Raw genomic sequence first — 18,984 nt, forward strand, 5'->3', positions numbered from 1 at the left:
TCCTGGATGGCTGTAAAGGCTCCAATTGCAGGTCCACCTCTCCATCTCCTGGGCTGCAAAGTGCAACTGCGGTGTCAGTAACTATGGGAACAGTCTACTGGCCAATCATTGAGAGATATACAATCGATCGCGAAAAAGACCTAAAAGACTCAAGAGGCGGAACCAAGAGCCTCCAATAGAAACAGGAAATAAGTTTCGCCACATCCGGAGCTGCTCTGACGCCTGCGCTGTGCGTCTGGCGGCCGGTGACGTCCGGTGAAGTCCAAGATGGTGGCGGTCGGCTGACCCTACCGTGGGTGCGGACACTGGGCCAGCGGGGGCGGGGTCCGGCTGGTGTGCCCAGCGGGACGCTCGGGGCTCCGGGGCTCCGGGCGCCTCCGTAGCTCTGCTCTCTGTTTTCTGCAGGTGACGGAAGTGCTGCCTCCGCCCGCCTGTCGGCCCCGGGGAGCCCCGAGCTGCCCCGCCGCCACCGCCGCTATGTCTGGCCTCAGCAACAAGCGCGCCGCCGGCGACGGGGGCTCAGGACCCCCAGAGAAGAAGCTGAACCGCGAGGAGAAGACCACGACCACTCTGATCGAGCCCATTCGTCTTGGGGGCATCTCTTCCACGGTTGGTGGGCTTTGGCTAAGATCACGTTTGGCGTCAGTCCAAAGCGTTCAGAATCTTGTGTGTGCACGTGTGTGTGTATATACACAAAACGGGGGGGGGGGGGGGGGGGGGGGGGGGGGGGGGGGGGCTCTGGGAAGGGGGGTGAGGGGGGGGGGGGGGAGGGGGGATGGGAGGGGGGGGGGGGGGGGGGGGGGGGGTGGGCGTGCCATGGCGCGCGTGTGAGCAGAGGACAGCTTTATAGAGTCGTTCTTTCCTTCCACTCAATGCTTTAATGTGTTCCCATCAGTCCTGCGATTTATCAAAAACTTCAGTTAGACAATGTTAGTGGTAGAAACAGAATGAGAAGCACTCATGACCAAAATATTTTCTCTGTATGTTCCCGAGTCTTTATAAATTTCACTGGTTGCTAGACTTCGTATATACCTCCTTTTCAATCTACTTATCTTCCCTTGTCTCTGTGACGGTTCAAGACCCTGTCTAACACTCCTCTTCCCCCGCGGTAGGAGGAGATGGATTCCAAGGTGCTGCAGTTCAAGAACAAGAAGCTGGCAGAGCGGCTGGAGCAGCGGCAAGCCTGTGAGGACGAGCTCCGAGAGAGGATTGAGAAACTGGAAAAGAGGCAGGCCACTGATGACGCCACGCTCCTCATCGTCAACCGCTACTGGGCCCAGGTGGGTACCCGAAAACCGCCCTGTTGGGAAAGGCACCGAAGCGTTCATAACCTCTTCGTTGCTTTCTTCTTTCAGCTGGATGAAACTGTAGAAGCTCTTCTCAGGTGCCATGAGCGCCAGAGGGAGCTGTCTTCAGGATCAGAGGCGCCTGGGTGCCAGGAGGGGCTAACCCGCGATGTGATCCCTCGAACAGACCCAGGGACATCAGATCTGAGGGGTAAGATCAGAGCCCTGGGGACCTTAATTTCTGAGAAAAGTCTCGAGGAGGTGGCTTTGACGTTGGTCCCTGAAATGCCTACCCCCACCCCCACAACTGTTTTTATTTATTTATTTATTTATTTGGTATACAATATTCTGTCTGTGTGTATGCCTGCAGGCCAGAAGAGGCACCAGACCCCATTACAGATGGTTGTGAGCCATCATGTGGTTGCTGGGAATTGAACTCAGGACCTTTGGAAGAGCAGGCAATGCTCTTAACCTTTGAGTCATCTCTCCAGCCCCCCCCCCCTTACAACTGTTTAAAAGTTGAATTCATACCAGATGTGATGATACACACCTTTTTTTTGTTTGTTGTGTTTTGTTTTTCGGGACAGGGTAAGAGCCTTAGCTGTCCTGGAGCTAGCTCTTTTAGACCAGGCTGGCCTTGAACTCACAGAGATCCGCCTACCTCTGCCTCCTGTGTGCTGGGATTAAAGGCACAGCACCTAGCTAAGTGGAGCACACCTTTAATCCCAGCACTCAGAGGCAGAAGCTGGTGGCTCTCTTCTAGAGTTCCAGGCCAGTCGTGGCCATATAGCTACATAGTGAGACTCTGTCTCAAAAACATTATGGTGAATAAGAACAAAATTTTGGAATCTACCTGACTTTTCATAATCCAAGCACTCTAGACATAGAGTCAGGGGCTCTCTAATGTTTGTTTGTTTTTCTAATTTATTATTTATTTATTTATGGTCTTTTGAGGCAGAGTCTATGTCACCCTGGCTGTCCTGTCACTCCATCTGTAGACCAGGTGGGCCTCAAACTCAGAGATCCTCTTGCCTCTGCCTTCTGAGTGCTAGAATTAAAAGCGTGCACCGCCACTCTGTTTAAAAAAAAAAAAAAAAACTGAACTGGGCACTTGTGCTTAGCAATCTTAAACACATCACAGATAAAAAATTAAAATATAAAATAAAAATAAGTACTCTGTAGTAATTATGGGTTTAGAGGGATCAGAAGTAAGCAGAAAGAAGTATATTCTTGCCATAAAGAATAACTACATAAACTATAGTAAGTAAAACATATTAGGCTGGAGAAATGGCCGAGCGGTTAAGAGTACTGCATGCTCTTCCAAAGGTTCCAAAGGTCCTGAGTTCAATAATTCCCAGCCAACCATCTGTAATGAATTCTGGTGCCCTCTTGAGGAAGAGACCTGGTCATCAACTTAGACCATGAAGCCCAGTATGGACAAGTTCAGCAGAACAGCTGTCAAGGCTGCCCATGCTTCAGCATTGCCAGGGCATAGATGTCATTCTTTTTTTCAAATAAAAAGTATTCGGACTGCTGAAAAGAAATAAATGTTGTGGAAGGCTGGGTTCTACTTTAGGTTGGGAAGGGAAAGGGGATTTCTCTGAGGATGTGATACTGGTGATCTTTAGGAAAATTAGCTATTGTTAGGCATGGTGCCCGCCTTTAATTCCAGCGGCTGGGCTCAGAGGCAGCTGGATCTCTGTGTGTTTGAGTGAGGCCAGAGCTATATAATAAGATTTTGTTCTCTCTCAAAAAAGAAAAAAAAAAAAAAGAAAATTTGTTATTTAAATTTTAGGTATCTCGGCTGGGCAGTGGTGGCACATGCCTTTAATCCCAGCAGAGGCGGGCGGATCTCTGTGAGTTCGAGGCTAGCCTGGTCTACAAGAGCTAGTTACAAGACAGGCTCCAAAGCTACAGAGAAATCCTGTCTCGAACAAATAAACAAAAAGAAAATAAATAAATTTTCGGTATCTCCCTGTCAAGGTGGGACTAGAGTACACTGCAGGTTGTACTAACTAGGTTAGCCCTGGGAGTAAAGAGCTCAACTGGGACTTGGTGCAGTTTGCTGGTCACTGCCGCCTTTATTCCTATGGGGGTTGTCTGTCCCTTCCAGAACCCCTGCCAATGCAGTTTCGAACCCCTCTCAGTGAGCCAGCCTTGGCTTTTGTGGTGGCACTGGGTGCCAGCAGCAGTGAAGAGGTGGAGCTGCAGCTGCAGGGACGCATGGAGTTCTCCAAGGCTGCCGTGTCTCGGGTGGTAGAGGCCTCGGACTGCCTACAGCGTCAGGTGGAAGAACTCTGCCAGCGAGTATACAGCCGGGGTGAGTTCTTCAGACGCAGTCCTAGAGAAGGCCACTCCCCACCTGCATCTCGAGGAGGCCCCCTCCCTAATCTCAGTAATTCCTGGAGATCAGAGTTCCCAGTGAATAGTCAGCCTTGTTCTTGTTGGAACAACTTAGTTCCAGGTGAGGACTCGAATTTGATTCCTGAAGTGGGGCTCCAGAGAGATGACTGCAGGAACTGCTGGTTTTGTGGGGGGGTCACACCCCTCCAGGGAAAGGGCTCTCTGCAGCACTGTACAAACCTCAGGGGGAGCTATTGCCCCACTAGACTGAGGCGAGTACGTGCCCAGGCTTTCTGTGACAACCGGCTTCTCCCTACCTAGCACCAGCCGTTTGGCTGAAACGGTTCCTTCTCTGAGCTAGCTTCCGCTCCTAGGTTTGTCTCAGCAAGTGGTGAGACTGCAGGTGATCACGCCCATACATAAACTCCAAGATTAGTTTAACACTTGGTTATCCAGGGCTTGACTCTCATCTGGGCTCTGCATTCCTAGGGGACAGTGAGGCCCCTGGGGAGGTGGCACGTGTGCGCACCCGGGAGCTGGGCAGAGAGAACCGTCGACTACAGGACTTGGCCACCCAGCTGCAAGAAAAGCACCATCGCATCTCACTGGAGGTGAGAATCAGGGGCTTTTGGATGCAGTTAGAATTTGGGCAGGGCTTGGGTTTGCCATCTAAGGATCTCAGGAAACCAAGCGACTTTCCATTGCCCCCAGTACTCTGAGCTCCAAGATAAAGTGACATCAACAGAGACCAAGGTCCTGGAGATGGAGACAACGGTGGAGGACCTGCAGTGGGACATCGAGAAGCTGCGCAAGCGGGAACAGAAGCTCAACAAGCACTTGGCAGAGGCCTTGGAGCAGGTGCGGGAGCGGGTGGAGCCAAAGCGGGTGCCTGGGGCCCTAGCTTCTGCCCCTCACATCCATTGTGTCTGTTTTCTCTTCAGCTCAACTCTGGCTACTATGTGTCTGGGAGCTCCTCAGGTTTTCAGGGAGGCCAGATCACACTTAGCATGCAGAAGGTGAGCATCTGCATTCCTCCCAGTTCTTAGCCCCTCAGTCCAGCCTTTGACATTCCCTAAGGGCGAACATCTGTAGCTGAGTCTGTTTCCTGAAATTGCTGCATAGTTTTCTTTCATTTATATACTTTATTAAATAATTCCAGAATTTAAATGCTAGGAACTAGGCAAATGGAAGAGGACGAATGAAAACCGGAGCTTTAGTTGTCTTTCTCTTGAGAGGCCGACGTGGATACTTGGGTGTGCTCTGTCCTCTTGATCACATCCTGCCTCGATGCTGGGCTTCAGTCTGGGTTTGCAATCCTTTTAGGTTTCGTGTCTTTGTTTTTGAGGCAGAGTCTCACGATGTAGGACAAACTGGCCTCAAACTCGATGTGTAGCTGAGGGTGACTGACTCTTCTACTTTTGTCTCCCGAGAGTTGAGATAATAGGCTTTGAACCACTGTACCCAGCTTCAAATCAGTTTGACAAACCCAACTCTGTTTCGTGTTGGGGAGCAATGAAGCTTCCATGGGAGTTAGGGTCTATTAGGGACAGCCTCCGTGTAATAAATAGTACATAAGTAGGTAATTAGAAGCATAAAGAAAAGAGGTACAAGAAAGATGTTCCCAGGCAGAACTGATTCCCTCCCGTTCCCTAGTGCCTTAGGAAAACCGTTGGCCTGGGGGTTTCTGCCAGTGCTGTGCACAGGGGAGCTTGGGAGGAGTGCACGGTGGACTTTTGGGGAACACCCTGCCCATCCTGGTCTTGCCTACCACAGCCCCTTCCACTCCTTAGTTTGAGATGTTGAACGCGGAGCTGGAAGAAAATCAGGAATTGGCCAATAGCCGCATGGCAGAACTAGAGAAGCTTCAGGCTGAGCTTCAGGGGGCTGTTCGGACCAACGAACGTCTGAAGGTAAGCTGGGGTCGGGACTGAAAGGGCGTGGACTGAGCCTCTGGTGCTGGGGCTAATACAACCCTGTTGGGCGACTTCTCCTCAGGTGGCCCTGCGGAGTCTTCCTGAGGAGGTAGTTCGAGAGACGGGGGAGTACCGCATGCTGCAGGCCCAGTTCTCACTCCTCTACAATGAGTCTTTGCAAGTGAAGACGCAGCTAGATGAGGCCCGGGGGCTGCTACTGGCCTCCAAGAACTCCCACTTGAGACACATCGAGCATATGGAGGTATGGTCTTGGGATGAGCGGCCTGGGGGTGAGAACTGACTTTTAGAGCCGAGACAGTCCCGAGCTCCATGTCTCCTTTGCACCTGCTAAGAGTCATTCAGGCATAGATTCTTCCCTGGCCAGAGGTGAGACTGAGGAATGGATATCTTCGTTTTTGTTCCAATTTTAGTCATTAGCTCTATTATTTTACAACGTATTTTTAAAAGTACCATTCTATCCACCGTCAGTGTTCTGTAAGACCGAGGCGAGACAACACTGAAATCACAGGACTGCTGAGATGAAACGGGATTTGAGCCCTTGCTGCTGAAGCATTACTTTTTTTCTTCCTTTCTTTTTTCTTTTTTCTTTTTGGTTTTTGAGATAGGGTTTCTCTGAGTAGCCCTGGCTGTCCTGGAACTTGCTCTATAGACCAGGCTGGCCTTGAACTCACAGAGATCCATCTGCCTCTGCCTCCCAAGTGCTGGGATTAAAGGTGTGCGCCACCACCGCCTGACTGAGTTACTGTTTCTTTAATAATCAGATATGAACTAACACAGACTAAAATACAAGCCCATTAAGACCATGCTGCTTTAGCGACTGTAGAAAGAAGCTGGGTTTGTTTTCTTTTTTCCACACATCTGGTTCTGGTAGCAAGTGGTATGCAGCCTGGACAGTTAGCTGTGGGCATTGGATCAGCCTCACACAGGAAAGAACTTGTTCTACACCTCTGCAGCACCGCTGCCTCCAGAAGCCAGTGTTAATGAGAAGGACGCTTTCTGGTAATGGTACTGTACAATTATTTGTCTCCAGTCAAGTTTTCCATTTTCTCTAAGAGAAGTGGTGGAGATGCACAGAAGGCTGCCGAGTGCAGGCTCCACTGCACGCGCTCCAGGTGCACAGCAGCAGCTCTGCATGGCCATGCGAATGAACACAGCACAGTTCTGTTTTCAGTCACACTGACTCTGGAAGGAATGGAGTGGATTTCCACAAAGAATATTAGTGCCAAAAATTTTAGGACTTGGAAAAAGGATTGCATACATGTATTAGTTCTTATTTAAAAAAACAAAAACAGCCAGGTGATAATGATGCACACCTTTAATCCCAGCACTCAGGAGGCAGAGGCAAGCAAATCTCTATGAATTCAAGGCCAGCCTGGTCTGCAAAGCAAGTTCCAGGACAGCCTGGGCTGTTATACAGAGAAACCATGTCTCGAAAATGCAAAAAATAACCAAAAAGAAAGCCAGACAAAAAAGCCAACCATGTTCTGTATGTATGTATATATGTATCTTTGTATCATTTAAAGTTCTTATATTTATGGGTGTTTGCCTGCATGTTCATCTGTGCACCACTTGTGTGTCTGGTGTCCGCTGAGGCCAGAAAGAGCATCAGATCCCCTGGAACTGGAGTTACAGATGGTTGTAAACCACCATGTGGGTCCTCTGTAAGAGCAGCCAGTGCTCTTAACAACTGAGCAATCTCCCCAGTGCCTCCTCCCTTTTCACAGTTTTATTCTTGAGTATAAGAGTTGTGCTTGCATATGTGCATGTGCAGCACGGTTTGCCTAGTGCCTGCAGAGACCAGAAGAGGGTGTTGTATCCCCTGGACTAGTGTTATAGAGGGTTATGATCTGACATATGAGGGCAGGTCCTCTGCATGAGTAGCAAGACCTCTTTAACCACTGACTGAGCCGTCTATCTATCGAGGTGTCTGTATGCAGTCTCGAGTGGCCTGGGACTCACTATATAGACTAGGCTGGCCTCTAGTGCAAGACACCCACAAGCCGTTGCTTCCCGAGTGTTGGGATTAGAGTCATACACCATGATGCTTGGTGTATTTATCTGTTGAACGTTCATTCACTGGAGCCCTTTTTCTCTGGAGACATGAGAAGATTAGATAATCAGTGTGAGCTTGTTCTTTTTTCTTTTTGAGACAGTGTTTCTCTGTGTATCCCTGGCTGTCCTGGAACTCGCTCTGTAGACCAGGCTGGCCTCAAACTCAGAGCTCTGCCTGCCTCTGCCTCCCAAGCACTGGGATTAAAAGCGTGCGCCATCACCATCTTGCAGCTTTATTTCTTTATAAGTAAAAATTAGGTCTCTTCACCAGTATGAGGGTAAGATTTTCATAGGGTTGTGTATCTTTACTGCCTCGACCAGAGTGATGAGCTGGGGCTGCAGAAGAAACTGCGCACCGAAGTTATCCAGTTGGAAGATACGCTGGCCCAGGTACGCAAGGAGTACGAGATGCTGCGCATTGAGTTTGAACAGAACCTTGCGGCCAACGAGCAGGCTGGTACGTGCTGGGAGTGGGTAGAGGTAAGCCTGGAAGGGTGCCAGAGCCTTCTAGCTGCTTATCCAGAACCAATAACTCGAACTTTTCTCAGAGCCTCAGTCCCCACAGAAAACAGGCACTGTACCAACTGTGTCATCCAGTGTCCTGAGCAGCCGGGGTGGTAGCTGAGCAGGTGCCACCCGACCGTGAGCGGTTTTGACCTCTATTCAAGAGATTCATCTCATAGATTTATTGAGTACTCCCTGTGAGCCACATTCAATTCTGGGTTTTTGGGGTTTGTTAATAAACAAAACAAAAAAATCTCTGCTGTTGTCAATGAGTCCAGTAGAGAGGTGATAGACAATGAAGGAAAAATCCGATTCTTATAAAAGTGAAGCAGGGACCCAGCATGATGCACACGCCTTGAATCCTAGTACTCAGGAGACAGAGGCAGGAGGATCTCTCTGAGTTCCAGGCCAGGCAGGATACAAAGGCAAAACACATAAAATAAAAATATTTTTTTAAAAAGTATTGTTCTGTCTTTGAGCTGGAGAGATGGCTCAGTGGTTAAGAACACTGACTATAGCCAGGCGGTGCACACCTTAAACCCAGCACCCGGGAGAAGAAGCAGGCAAATCTGTGAGGCCAGCCTGGTCTACAGAGCGAGTCCCAGGACAGCCAGGGGTACAGAGAACCCCGTCTCCAGAAATTTTTTTATTTTATTTTATTTTGGTTTTTTGAGATAGGGTTTCTCTGTGGTTTTGGAGCCTGTCCTGGAACTAGCTCTTGTAGACCAGGCTGGTCTCAAACTCACAGAGATCCTCCTGCCTCTGCCTCCCAAGTGCTGGGATTAAAGGCGTCAGAAAATTTTTTAAAAGGGGGAACTAATTGCTGTTCCAGAGGACCCAGATTTGATTCCAGTACCCACAATTCCCAGCGACCCAACACCCTTTTCTGGCTCTGGTTGTACTACACTGCACATACATGGTGCACAGACATACATGTAAGTAAGCTACCCATACACGTAAATTTTACAGATTTAAAAAGATTAATGTTTATGTGTATGAGTGTTTTGTTTGCGTGTCTGTGCACCTCATGCATGTGTGCCTGGTGCTCACAGAGGCCAGAGGCACCAGGTCACCTGGAACCGGAATTACCGACAATTGTGAGCTGCTGTGTGGGTGCTGGGAATTTAACCTGGGTCCTCTGGAAGAGCAGCCAATGCTCTTGACCGTTGAGCCATTTCTCCAGCCTCTCTGAGGCTTGATTTCCCATCTGTACAATGGAGTGTTGGCTCTGGCCCAGGTCCTCTCCCTTCGGGGAGCTGGAGAGTTGGGGGGTCCTACAGGCCTACTTCTGACGTTTTCAGGGCCCATCAACCGTGAGATGCGCCACCTGATCAGCAGTCTTCAGAACCACAATCACCAGCTGAAAGGGGATGCCCAGAGATACAAGCGGAAACTTCGAGAAGTACAGGCTGAGATCGGCAAAGTGAGGAGAGGGAGCTGCCTGGGAAAAGCTTTCACTAGACCTTAGTGAGCACTGGCTCACTGAGAGAAAAATTCTGATTTTTCTCTGTCTTTACAGCTCCGGGCCCAGGCCAGTGGCTCTTCCCATTGCATCCCCAACCTGAGCCACCCAGACGACCCTGGCCTCAATGCCCTAGCCCCAGGGAAAGAAGATGGTGGGCCAGGTCCCGGAGGTACCCCTGACAGCAAAAAGGAGACAGCTTCAGTACCTGGAACCGTCTCTGCTGCTGCTTCCGTGAAGAAGGAGGAGCTGGTCTCCTCTGAAGATGATGCCCAGGCCCAAGCCACTGGGACCCAGGGCTTGCCCTCCCGGGGCCGAGAACCCGAGGCCAGACCCAAGCGAGAACTTCGGGAACGGGAAGGGCCTGGCCTGGGGCCCCCACCTGTAGCCTCAGCTCTCTCCAGGGCTGATCGAGAAAAGGCCAAGGTGGAGGAAGCCAAGAGGAAAGAGTCAGAACTGCTCAAGGGTCTCCGAGCAGAGCTCAAGTGAGGACCTGTTGCTGTCTCCTCCCCGTCACGGTGCTTTCAGCGCATCTTACTAAGCTCCCTCCTGTACCCTTCCCTAGGAAGGCCCAAGAAAGCCAGAAGGAGATGAAGCTGCTGTTGGACATGTACAAGTCAGCGCCCAAGGAGCAGCGGGATAAGGTGCAGCTCATGGCAGCCGAGCGGAAGGCCAAGGCTGAGGTACGGACAGGTGGGGCACGCAGAGTCTCTCCCAGGGACTTCAGCGCCTTGGGTCAACAAGCTTGCTTCTTTTCTTATTCTCTCACCTTGCAAAGCAAGCTAGTAGTGATGTTGCTGTGCGGACCAGTGTTTGAGGGCTTCCCTCCTGTGGGTGCAGGTGGATGAGCTTCGGGGCCGCATCCGAGAACTGGAGGAAAGAGATCGAAGAGAGAGCAAGAAGATTGCGGATGAGGATGCCCTGCGGCGAATCCGGCAGGCGGAGGAGCAGATTGAACACCTGCAGCGCAAGCTGGGTGCCACCAAGCAGGTGACGTTCCCTGTGGTCTCCTCTCTTCTAAATCCTGGGATTCCCTTAATTCTCCATTATGTGCCTTTAGTGCATGACATTGTGATCGTCTGGGTACACACTATTTTCTTGGGAGTTAATCTGCCACTTGCCACCTTCCCTTCCCACTTGCAGGAGGAGGAGGCACTGCTGTCAGAGATGGATGTGACCGGGCAGGCTTTTGAAGACATGCAGGAGCAGAACGGGCGGCTGCTGCAGCAGCTGCGGGAAAAGGATGATGCCAACTTTAAGCTCATGTCAGAGCGGATCAAGGCCAACCAGATTCACAAGCTGCTCCGAGAGGAGAAGGATGAGTTGGGCGAGCAGGTTCTTGGCCTCAAGTCTCAGGTGGATGCCCAGCTGCTGACGGTGCAGAAGCTTGAGGAGAAGGAGCGGGCCCTGCAGGGCAGCCTTGGTGGTGTAGAGAAGGAGCTGACGTTGCGCAGCCAGGCCCTGGAGCTTAATAAGAGGAAGGTAAGACGGGGCCTTTGGGCTTGGCAGCTTGTGCGATCGGTTCATGTGATTCCCCGGCTCTGCTTGGCAATCGTGACATGGGTGACCCAGGGTGAAGCCTGGCTCTGCTTTCTGAATAGCTCACAGCTCACAAGTATATGTTTACTGTGTATCGGGCCTTGTACTCAGTACTTGACATGATTGCATGCGCGCGCGCACACCACTCTCCCATAAGGGTGGAATCGCATGCGCGCGCGCACACACACCACTCTCCCATAAGGGTGGAGTTGAGGGACGGATTGTCATCGGGATGCCTTCTTAGTGCTTCTCTGCCTTGGTTTTGAAGCAGGGTCTCTCATTGAACTTGGTGCTTTCCATTGTAGCTAGGCAAGCTGGCTAGCGTGTGAATCCCTGGGCTCTGCCTATCTCCATGGAATTACAGGCATGCACTCGGTTTTTACATGGATCGTCTGGGAATCGAGTTCAGGTCCTTATGTCTCCATTGCCCTCATTTCACCCACTAAGCCAACTCCCCAGCTTCTTTTGGTCCTGTTTTAAACTCAACAGTAATCCTATCAGAGTGGTTTTTCTTTGTGGGAAGTTGTTTTTGTTTTTAATTTCTGTGTATGTCTGTGTGCATGTGTGTTCAGGAGACCAGACGATAGTGTTGGATCTGCTAGATAAGAGTTGGTTATAAAAAAAAAAAAAAAAGAGTTGGTTATAGACAGGTGTAAGCTGCCATGTGGGTGCTGGGAACCAAACTTGGGGCCTCTGCAAGAGCAGCAAGCTCTTTTACTCAGTAATCCTCTTTAGCCCAACCAGAATTATTTGTTACCCTGTCTCCTAACTGAGGGAGTTCAGGAAAAAACAACACTGGAATTGAGATCCACATCAGGATGGTGATGGCAAGGCTAGGACCACTCCTGTGGACATGCGAATGGCTCTAACCCTGATGACCCCAATTGGATCCCTGGGATCTGCTTGGTAGAAGGAGAGAACTAACTCTCAAAAGTTGCCCTCTGAATTCCACAGGTGTGGCATGCCGTGTATACCCACACACACATACCCAGTAAAGTCATTAAAAAACAATTGCGGTCAAGGCCAGCCAGGGCTGTTACACAGAAAAACCCAATCTCAAAAACTAAGTAAATAATCAAATAAGTAAAATGTAGAGGTCATTGGGTAACTGTCAAATAGAGATGGTGGTTGCTACTATGTAGTCATTTTCTGTTCTTTTTAAATGTGGTTCTGGGAATCAAACTCAGATCCTCTGCCTGCGAGCCCTTCCCAAGCTAAGGCATCTGTTCAGCCAGCCCTGTAGTGCTTTCTTGATAGTTTGCTTGTTTTTATTTTCTCACTGTGTGGACTATGATAGAATTGAACTCTGTGTGTGTGTTTGTCTTGAGATGGGGGCTTTCTATTTAACCCCTGCTGTCCTGGAACTCATGTAGAACAAGCCTCTGGCCTCAGACTCGCAGAGCTCTGCTTCCTGAGTACTGAGCACAAAGACACACACCACCACCACCAGTTTTTTTAGATTTTCTTATTTTTATTTTATACATATCAGTATTTTGCCTGCTTGTATGTCTTTGTGCCTGGTGCCCTTAAGAGGCCAGAAGAGGGCATCATGTATCCTTGATCTGATCTGGAGTTAGAGATGGCTGTGAACCACTGTGTGGGCGCTGGGAACTGAGACCAGGTCCCCTGCCAGAACTGCAAGTGTTCTTAACCACTGAGTCCAGGTTGAACTCTTGATCCTCATCGTCCTGCCTCAGGCTCCCAGGTGCTGAGAGTGCAGGTTTTCCATTACACATAAGAGCACTGGGCTGACGCTGTAATCAGTGAGTGGACTGTGGTCGTAGCACACACAGGCTCTGGGCTCAGTTTCTAGCGCTGTATAAACTGAGCGTGATGCTCTATAAAATGTGGCCTATAAGCCCAGCACTGGAAAGGTCAGCAGGAGGATCGAGAAGTTCAAGGTCATCCTCAGCTACAGAACACATCTGAGGCCAGCAAGCCTTGGAATATTTAGAGACCTTGTTTGAAAAGTGGGTGGAGGGAAAAGGGATTGAGATAGAGGATTAACTGGAGAGAAACTCAGCCTTAAGATGGCTGCTTTTTCAGAGGATCTGGGTTCAATTCTCAGTACCCATGTGGCAGCTCACAACTGTCTGTAACTCCAACTCCAGGGATTCCACCACCCCTACACACAGGCAAAACACCAGTACACATAAAATAGAAATAAATTATTTAAGAGAGAATAAAAAAAGACAAAGGATTAGCATTGGTATTAACTATTAACAATAGGATTAACTATTGGTATTCTGGTGAATCGATTCATGTAAAAATGATTTTTTTCTTTTATTATGTATACAAGGTTCTGTTTGCATGTATGCCTATAGTAGCAGAGGGCACCAGATCTCACTACAGATAATTGTGAGCCACCATGTTGCTGCTGGAAATTGAACTCAGGACCTCTGGAAGAATAAGCAGTGTGCTCTTAACCCCTGAACCATCTCTCCAGCCTGTGAACAGGATTTTATTTTCTTAAATATTTATTTATTTATTATGTATACAATATTCTGTCTGTATGCCTGAAGGCCAGAAGAGGGCACCAGACCTCTTTACAGATGGTTGTGAGCCACCATGTGGTTGCTGGGAATTGAACTCAGGACCTTTGGAAGAGCAGGCAATGCTCTTAACCTCTGAGCCATCTCTCCAGCCCTGTAAACAGGATTTTTATGTCCCAATTACATGCTAGGCTTTATGCTGAGACAGAATCTCTCTATGTTGTTAGTCCTGGCTGTTGTTGAGCTCGCTCTATAGACCAGGTTGACCTTTAAATTTTGAGAACTTTGCCTCCCAAGCTCTGGGATTAAAGGCATGCACCGCCATACCAAACTCTTCCTTTTTTTTTTTTTTTTTTTAAATTATTTATTTATTATGTATACAACATTCTGCCTCCATGTATGCCCGCACACCAGAAGAGGGCGCCAGATCTCATCACAGATGGTCGTGAGCCACCATGTGGTTGCTGGGAATCGAACTCGGGACCTCCGGAAGAACAGTCTGTGCTCTTAACCACTGAGCCATCTCTCCAGCCCAAACTCTTCCTTTTTAAAACAAGTTCTTACTGTATTCCATGCTCTCCTTGAGCTCTCAGTGATCCTCCTGCCTTAGCCCCCGAACTGCTGGAATAACAAATACATGCCACTACACTCGGTGCAGTTTGAGGAAGGAAGCTAGGGCTGTGTGAACAAATACTAGTGCTCCTTGGGGACACGATGTTAGAGCTGCATCCCAAGGGAGGGTGAGTGTGTTAGAGTCGTCGATAGCAACGGAGAGAAGAGCCTGTTGAAGGCCACTGTGGGCAGTAAGGAGCTGCGGGTCAGCTCCAGTGCAGATGTCCACGTGATGTTTGACAGAAGCACTCATGAACTGTAGACCCCAGGCTTGGGCATACAGTCCTCCCCTTCCTCTCCTGCCCACCTCAGGCTGTAGAAGCAGCCCAGTTGGCTGAGGACCTGAAGGTGCAGTTGGAGCACGTGCAGACTCGACTGCGAGAGATCCAGCCATGCCTGGCCGAGAGCCGGGCCGCCCGGGAGAAAGAGAGCTTCAATCTCAAGAGGGCTCAGGTATGTGCCCAGGGAGGGCGAGTGGGTTCCCGGTGCGGGAGGCATATAGGCATGCAGTTTCTTAGCCTGCACTCTGCTGCTCTAGGAGGACATTTCCCGGCTGCGGCGCAAACTAGAGAAACAGAGGAAGGTGGAGGTTTATGCGGATGCTGATGAGATCCTGCAGGAGGAGATCAAGGAGTACAAGGTGGGATGTGGTGATGGCTGGCGAGAGTTGGGTAGTCTCTGGGGCTCGAAAATAAGGTAGGACAGCAGAAGACACTAACTGTGGAGCCAGACAAGTGGCCGAGCATTGGTTGTATGTATGCAGTGTAGTGGGGAGGGATCATACCCTGACCCCACAGTTAACTGACAGTGACAGGGAGGTCGGAGGCAGGTAAGAACCCAAGGGGAGTCTCCAGAGTAGCCCTGGCGGGGGGACTGTCACCCAGAGTTGACCCAAAGCTAGGATGGGGCTGAGAGAGCTTCTGTGAAAGGAAAGACCCCAAGCAGAGCCTTGTGGTTGGAGCAGAGGTCAGTGTCCAGCAGCGGAGCCTAGAGGCAGCCTTGGAGCCTGTAAGCAGAGTAGGGGTTCTGTTTGTCAAGTCTGGGGAGGTGGAGGACCATTGTGCGGCCGAGGATTAGACCTAGGGCCTTCCACAGGCTGAGCTCATGTGTCACCATTAAGCCACATCCTCAACGCCCTCAAAGGTCTTTATTCAAGAGAGTGGTCAGGTGTGGGGCTAACAGCAGCTACATGGGGTGGGGGTGGGGCAGGGGAGTTGTTGGAGCAGTGTGCTCACTGGGTCAGGAATGAACACTTGGCTAAGGAAGGCACCAGAGACGGAGATCTGCTAAGCCAGCACTTAGGACTCAGGGATGGGTCATGTGTCTAGAATGAAGGAAGAGGGACCTCAGGGAGGCTCGAATTCCGGATAGTGAAACTAGGTAGACAGCACTCTTCAGTGGATTAGGAACAGGTTGTGGGATGGTTTCAGAGAGGTGAGAACACTATGCCTCTTGGCCCTCGTGGGGGCTGGGAAAGCACCCAGGCAGAGGCTGGGCTGGAGAGCAGTGATCTCTGTGGGGCTGCAGCTGCAGCAGAGTCGGAAGCCACGCAGGCCTCTGGCTGCCCTTTGAGGAAGAACAGGGGACATTCTTCTCTGTTTGGGAATCTCAGGCAGAAGTAATGTTGAAGGGTGGGGAGAAAGTGGCCATGGGAGGGAGCAGGTGAGGAAGAAAAAGGAACTGAGCCGTGTGCAGCCCCGAGGGCTTGATGGACTTGGGTGGAACAAGGGTGTCAGACCACCTGAACTCTGGGCCACCAAGTGGAGGAGGTGACAGAGTCAGCAACAAGGTATCCCTTTGTAGCCGGTGGGCATTGGGGGTGGGGGTGGGGAAGAGTAGCCAGGGCAGCCTTGAAAGGCTTTCTGGTGCTGGTGCAGAGTCCTGAGAGACTGAGAAATAGTCATCTGAGGAAGTGGAGCTCGCTAGCCGGGATTCCAGACAGACCAGACACATGCCCCACAGTGCGGACACCAGGTAGTGACTGGCTGGAGCGGAAGGCGAGTTACAGGGAGGCATTAGGCTAAGAGATGGTCCATCCACAGCAGGATCTTGGGGGTCACACCAGGGTAGGTCTAACTGAGTGTAGAAGTAGTTTCTCATATTGTACCGCATTCAGCAGTGACTTCGGGGTAGACCAGTAGGGATTGTGCCTGAAAAAGCAGATAGAGCAAGAGATGGAAGAGCTGAGCCTGGGTCCTGTCCTTAGGAAGCCAGCTGCTCTGGGGATTGCTAATGTGGTTTGTTTTCTGTTTGGGATTTTTGTTTTTGATTGGTTGGTTGGTTGGTTGGTTGGTTGGTTGGTTTTGTCTTGTGTTCGAAGCAGGGTTTTGGCCAGGCTGACCTAGAAACTGCAGCTCTGCTCTGGCCTTGGTCCCCCTTCTTTGAATGTTTGGCCTCTGAGCCTGTCTCCTCCTTCATACTGTACTGGCTCCCACCTTCAGGAATTCTGGTCAGAATTAGAAGCAGCTGCCACTGGGTGGACTTAGCCTGGAGCGTGGGCACTGCCGGAGCTGCTCTAACCTGCTGCCTCTGTTTGCTCCAGGCACGCTTGACCTGCCCCTGCTGCAACACCCGCAAGAAGGATGCAGTGCTGACCAAGTGCTTCCATGTATTCTGCTTCGAGTGCGTGCGTGGCCGCTATGAGGCCCGCCAGAGGAAGTGTCCCAAGTGCAACGCGGCCTTTGGTGCCCATGACTTCCACCGTGTATACATCAGCTGAACCTGAAACTCAGGGGACTTTGAAAAACCGTATACCCTAGGGGCTGTGCCCCCCAGCTCCCTGCTCCTCCAGAGGCAGTGGCCCCAGCCTCCTTTCTAGACTCCATGAGCTCAGCCCCTATATACCTAGATGGTTTGGGGCTACTGGTGCATGCAGGAAAGGTGGGGTGCCATCTTTTCCAGAAAATCAGATCTGCAGCCTAGGGCACTCTCCCAACATCCAACTGTGGCCTTGGGAGCTGGCCTAACCCTGTTTCTGCTGGGGAGAGAGACCCATCCTTACCCCTAAAGGGGAATTAATCCTCCACTAGGAAAGGGCTTATTGCCTGCATACACAACCTCAGTGACGACCAGGGACCCTTTGCTTGGCATTGGGGCCCAGGGCCCAGGAGCCTTTCTTCACCTAGGTGGCTCCAGGCCCAGGCAGGGCTTTAGCCTTCCTGTGGAGCTTTTGTGCTGAAGAACGCGCAGCCTTGGGTGTCTGCCCTATTCAGGGACGCTCGCAGTTACGGACACTGCCTCCTCATAGCGCTGATTCAGGGTCATCCATTTCTTTATCCAGACACGTCCCAACCCTCTTACTTCCTCCCCTGAGCACCTGGCCCTCGCCCTGCTTTCATCCTGGTTGGTGGTCCTATGTGGAGGTGCAGCTGGCCAGGAGGGAAGGGACAATCTAGCACTTCCAGTCATTCCAGGTAGAGAATTGGCCTTCTGCTCTGTGGCTAGCCTGTACTCAGATGCCCCCTGCGGTACCTGCCTACACAGAGTCAACAGTGAAGACAGGACCCGGCGGAGCTGGGAGCCGGCGCCGCAGAGAGCTACAGGATCTTGTGGACTCACAGCCTCTGTTCTAGAGGTGTTGTGTATGGGCTGCTAATTGTTACGAATAAATATCCAACCGTAGGCTGCAGAGTAGCCAGTCCACTTGTCTACACATAAATCTAGGTGCTACACCTGGCTGGCATTTCCCTGGGTTGATGTAGATCTGGGGTTGGGAGCTGGGCACATCTGAGAACCCACTCCAGCCCACCCAACAACTGTGTGGGCCCCACTGAACAGTGGCCAGCTTATCTGCAGAGACCTGTTTCAAAGGGAAACCCGAGCCAGCTCTCACAGGGGAAGCCTTTGGTTAAGGGTTGGCCACGCCCTTAGCGGTCATTGGGCGTTCCAGATAACAGCTTTTGGGTTGCATCTTGGGAGATGTAGTCCCTTACCTCGCAGGGCAAAGTGCTGGCCAAAGACAAATGAATCTTTGGGTCTGTTACTTGCCGTCTTTACCCACCCCTACTCTGTGAACGCACAGACCACGACACCTCTGCACGGTGATTTTTCATTGTATCCTGCTCCGGCCACTATCTGGACCCTTGGAACCCATTTGCCCGAACGTGGAGTGTTGCTTCTGGATTCAAAGCGCTGCCGGCTCCTCCGGTGGAGCTTTCATAGGACTAGCGCCGTGGCCGGTGCTAAGCGGGGTTGTGGGTGTGGGAGCGGCAGTCATAACCATGGTAGTGGCCTCAGGCTTAGCGGTGGCAGTGCCCTCTCGCGGCTCTTCGGCCTTTTCTGCCGGTTTGCCTTCGTGAGGACTTCGGGCCCTTTCTGTTTTCTGACCCCACCTGGTTTCAGTGGGGTCGCAGTGGCTAAACCAAGTTGGACTGGAGACAGAAATGCGGGCCACGGTGACCTCTGGTGTGGAGGTGGCAGCGATGGGAACGCTGGCGGAAGCACGAGTCGCGGCAGGGGATGACATTGGGCCACCAAGAGAGCCACCCCGACTGCAGTGGTTAAGGTGGGAAAGGTGGGAGGAACGCAGGGTATTGCATCATAGAGCCACAGCCTCCTGAGCTAGTAGAACTAGTGTCCGAGAGCCCCGTGCGCCAGCTCATCACCAGCTCTCCAGCACGATCCTAAGCCACGGCCATATGGACTCCTTAAGTACGTGCACACTGTTCCCTTAGATGCAAGTCCTCTATGAGGTATTCAAACCTCCACGTGGGGTGGTAACCTCTAACAGTAGAAAGTAGAGCAAACCACTTCAGATTCAA

At 51.0% G+C, this 18,984-nt stretch overlaps 1 protein-coding gene across 1 annotated transcript; it reads left to right on the forward strand.

Moving 5' to 3' along the window:
- Nucleotides 1-150: 150 nt before the first annotated feature.
- On the forward strand, nucleotides 151-17,845 carry Rnf40 (ring finger protein 40). The gene is made up of 19 exons (XM_050165933.1): nucleotides 151-296; nucleotides 406-609; nucleotides 1,113-1,280; nucleotides 1,356-1,497; nucleotides 3,400-3,606; nucleotides 4,119-4,240; nucleotides 4,341-4,487; nucleotides 4,571-4,645; nucleotides 5,420-5,539; nucleotides 5,625-5,804; nucleotides 7,937-8,072; nucleotides 9,421-9,542; nucleotides 9,639-10,066; nucleotides 10,147-10,264; nucleotides 10,422-10,571; nucleotides 10,725-11,063; nucleotides 14,537-14,677; nucleotides 14,763-14,864; nucleotides 16,767-17,845. The coding sequence occupies exons 2-19, from the start codon at nucleotides 478-480 to the stop codon at nucleotides 16,941-16,943; spliced, it is 3,006 nt and encodes a 1,001-aa protein (XP_050021890.1). The 5' UTR covers nucleotides 151-296; nucleotides 406-477; the 3' UTR covers nucleotides 16,944-17,845.
- The last annotated feature ends 1,139 nt before the right edge of the window (nucleotides 17,846-18,984 follow it).

The sequence above is a fragment of the Alexandromys fortis genome, unplaced genomic scaffold, assembly GCF_014885135.2.
Source record: "Alexandromys fortis isolate MF-2015 unplaced genomic scaffold, M_Fortis_MF-2015_v1.1 scaffold_146, whole genome shotgun sequence".
Classification (NCBI taxonomy): domain Eukaryota; kingdom Metazoa; phylum Chordata; class Mammalia; order Rodentia; family Cricetidae; genus Alexandromys; species Alexandromys fortis.

What these genes read in the sequence shown, in the direction of transcription:
- Rnf40 (XM_050165933.1), top strand. Translation starts at nt 478, where the DNA reads ATGTCTGGCCTCAGCAACAAGCGCGCCGCCGGCGACGGGGGCTCAGGA. An exon ending in GACACATCGAGCATATGGAG is followed by an intron (nt 5,805 to 7,936) that starts GTATGGTCTTGG and finishes TGCCTCGACCAG; the next exon opens with AGTGATGAGCTGGGGCTGCA. An exon ending in AGCGGAAGGCCAAGGCTGAG is followed by an intron (nt 10,265 to 10,421) that starts GTACGGACAGGT and finishes CTGTGGGTGCAG; the next exon opens with GTGGATGAGCTTCGGGGCCG.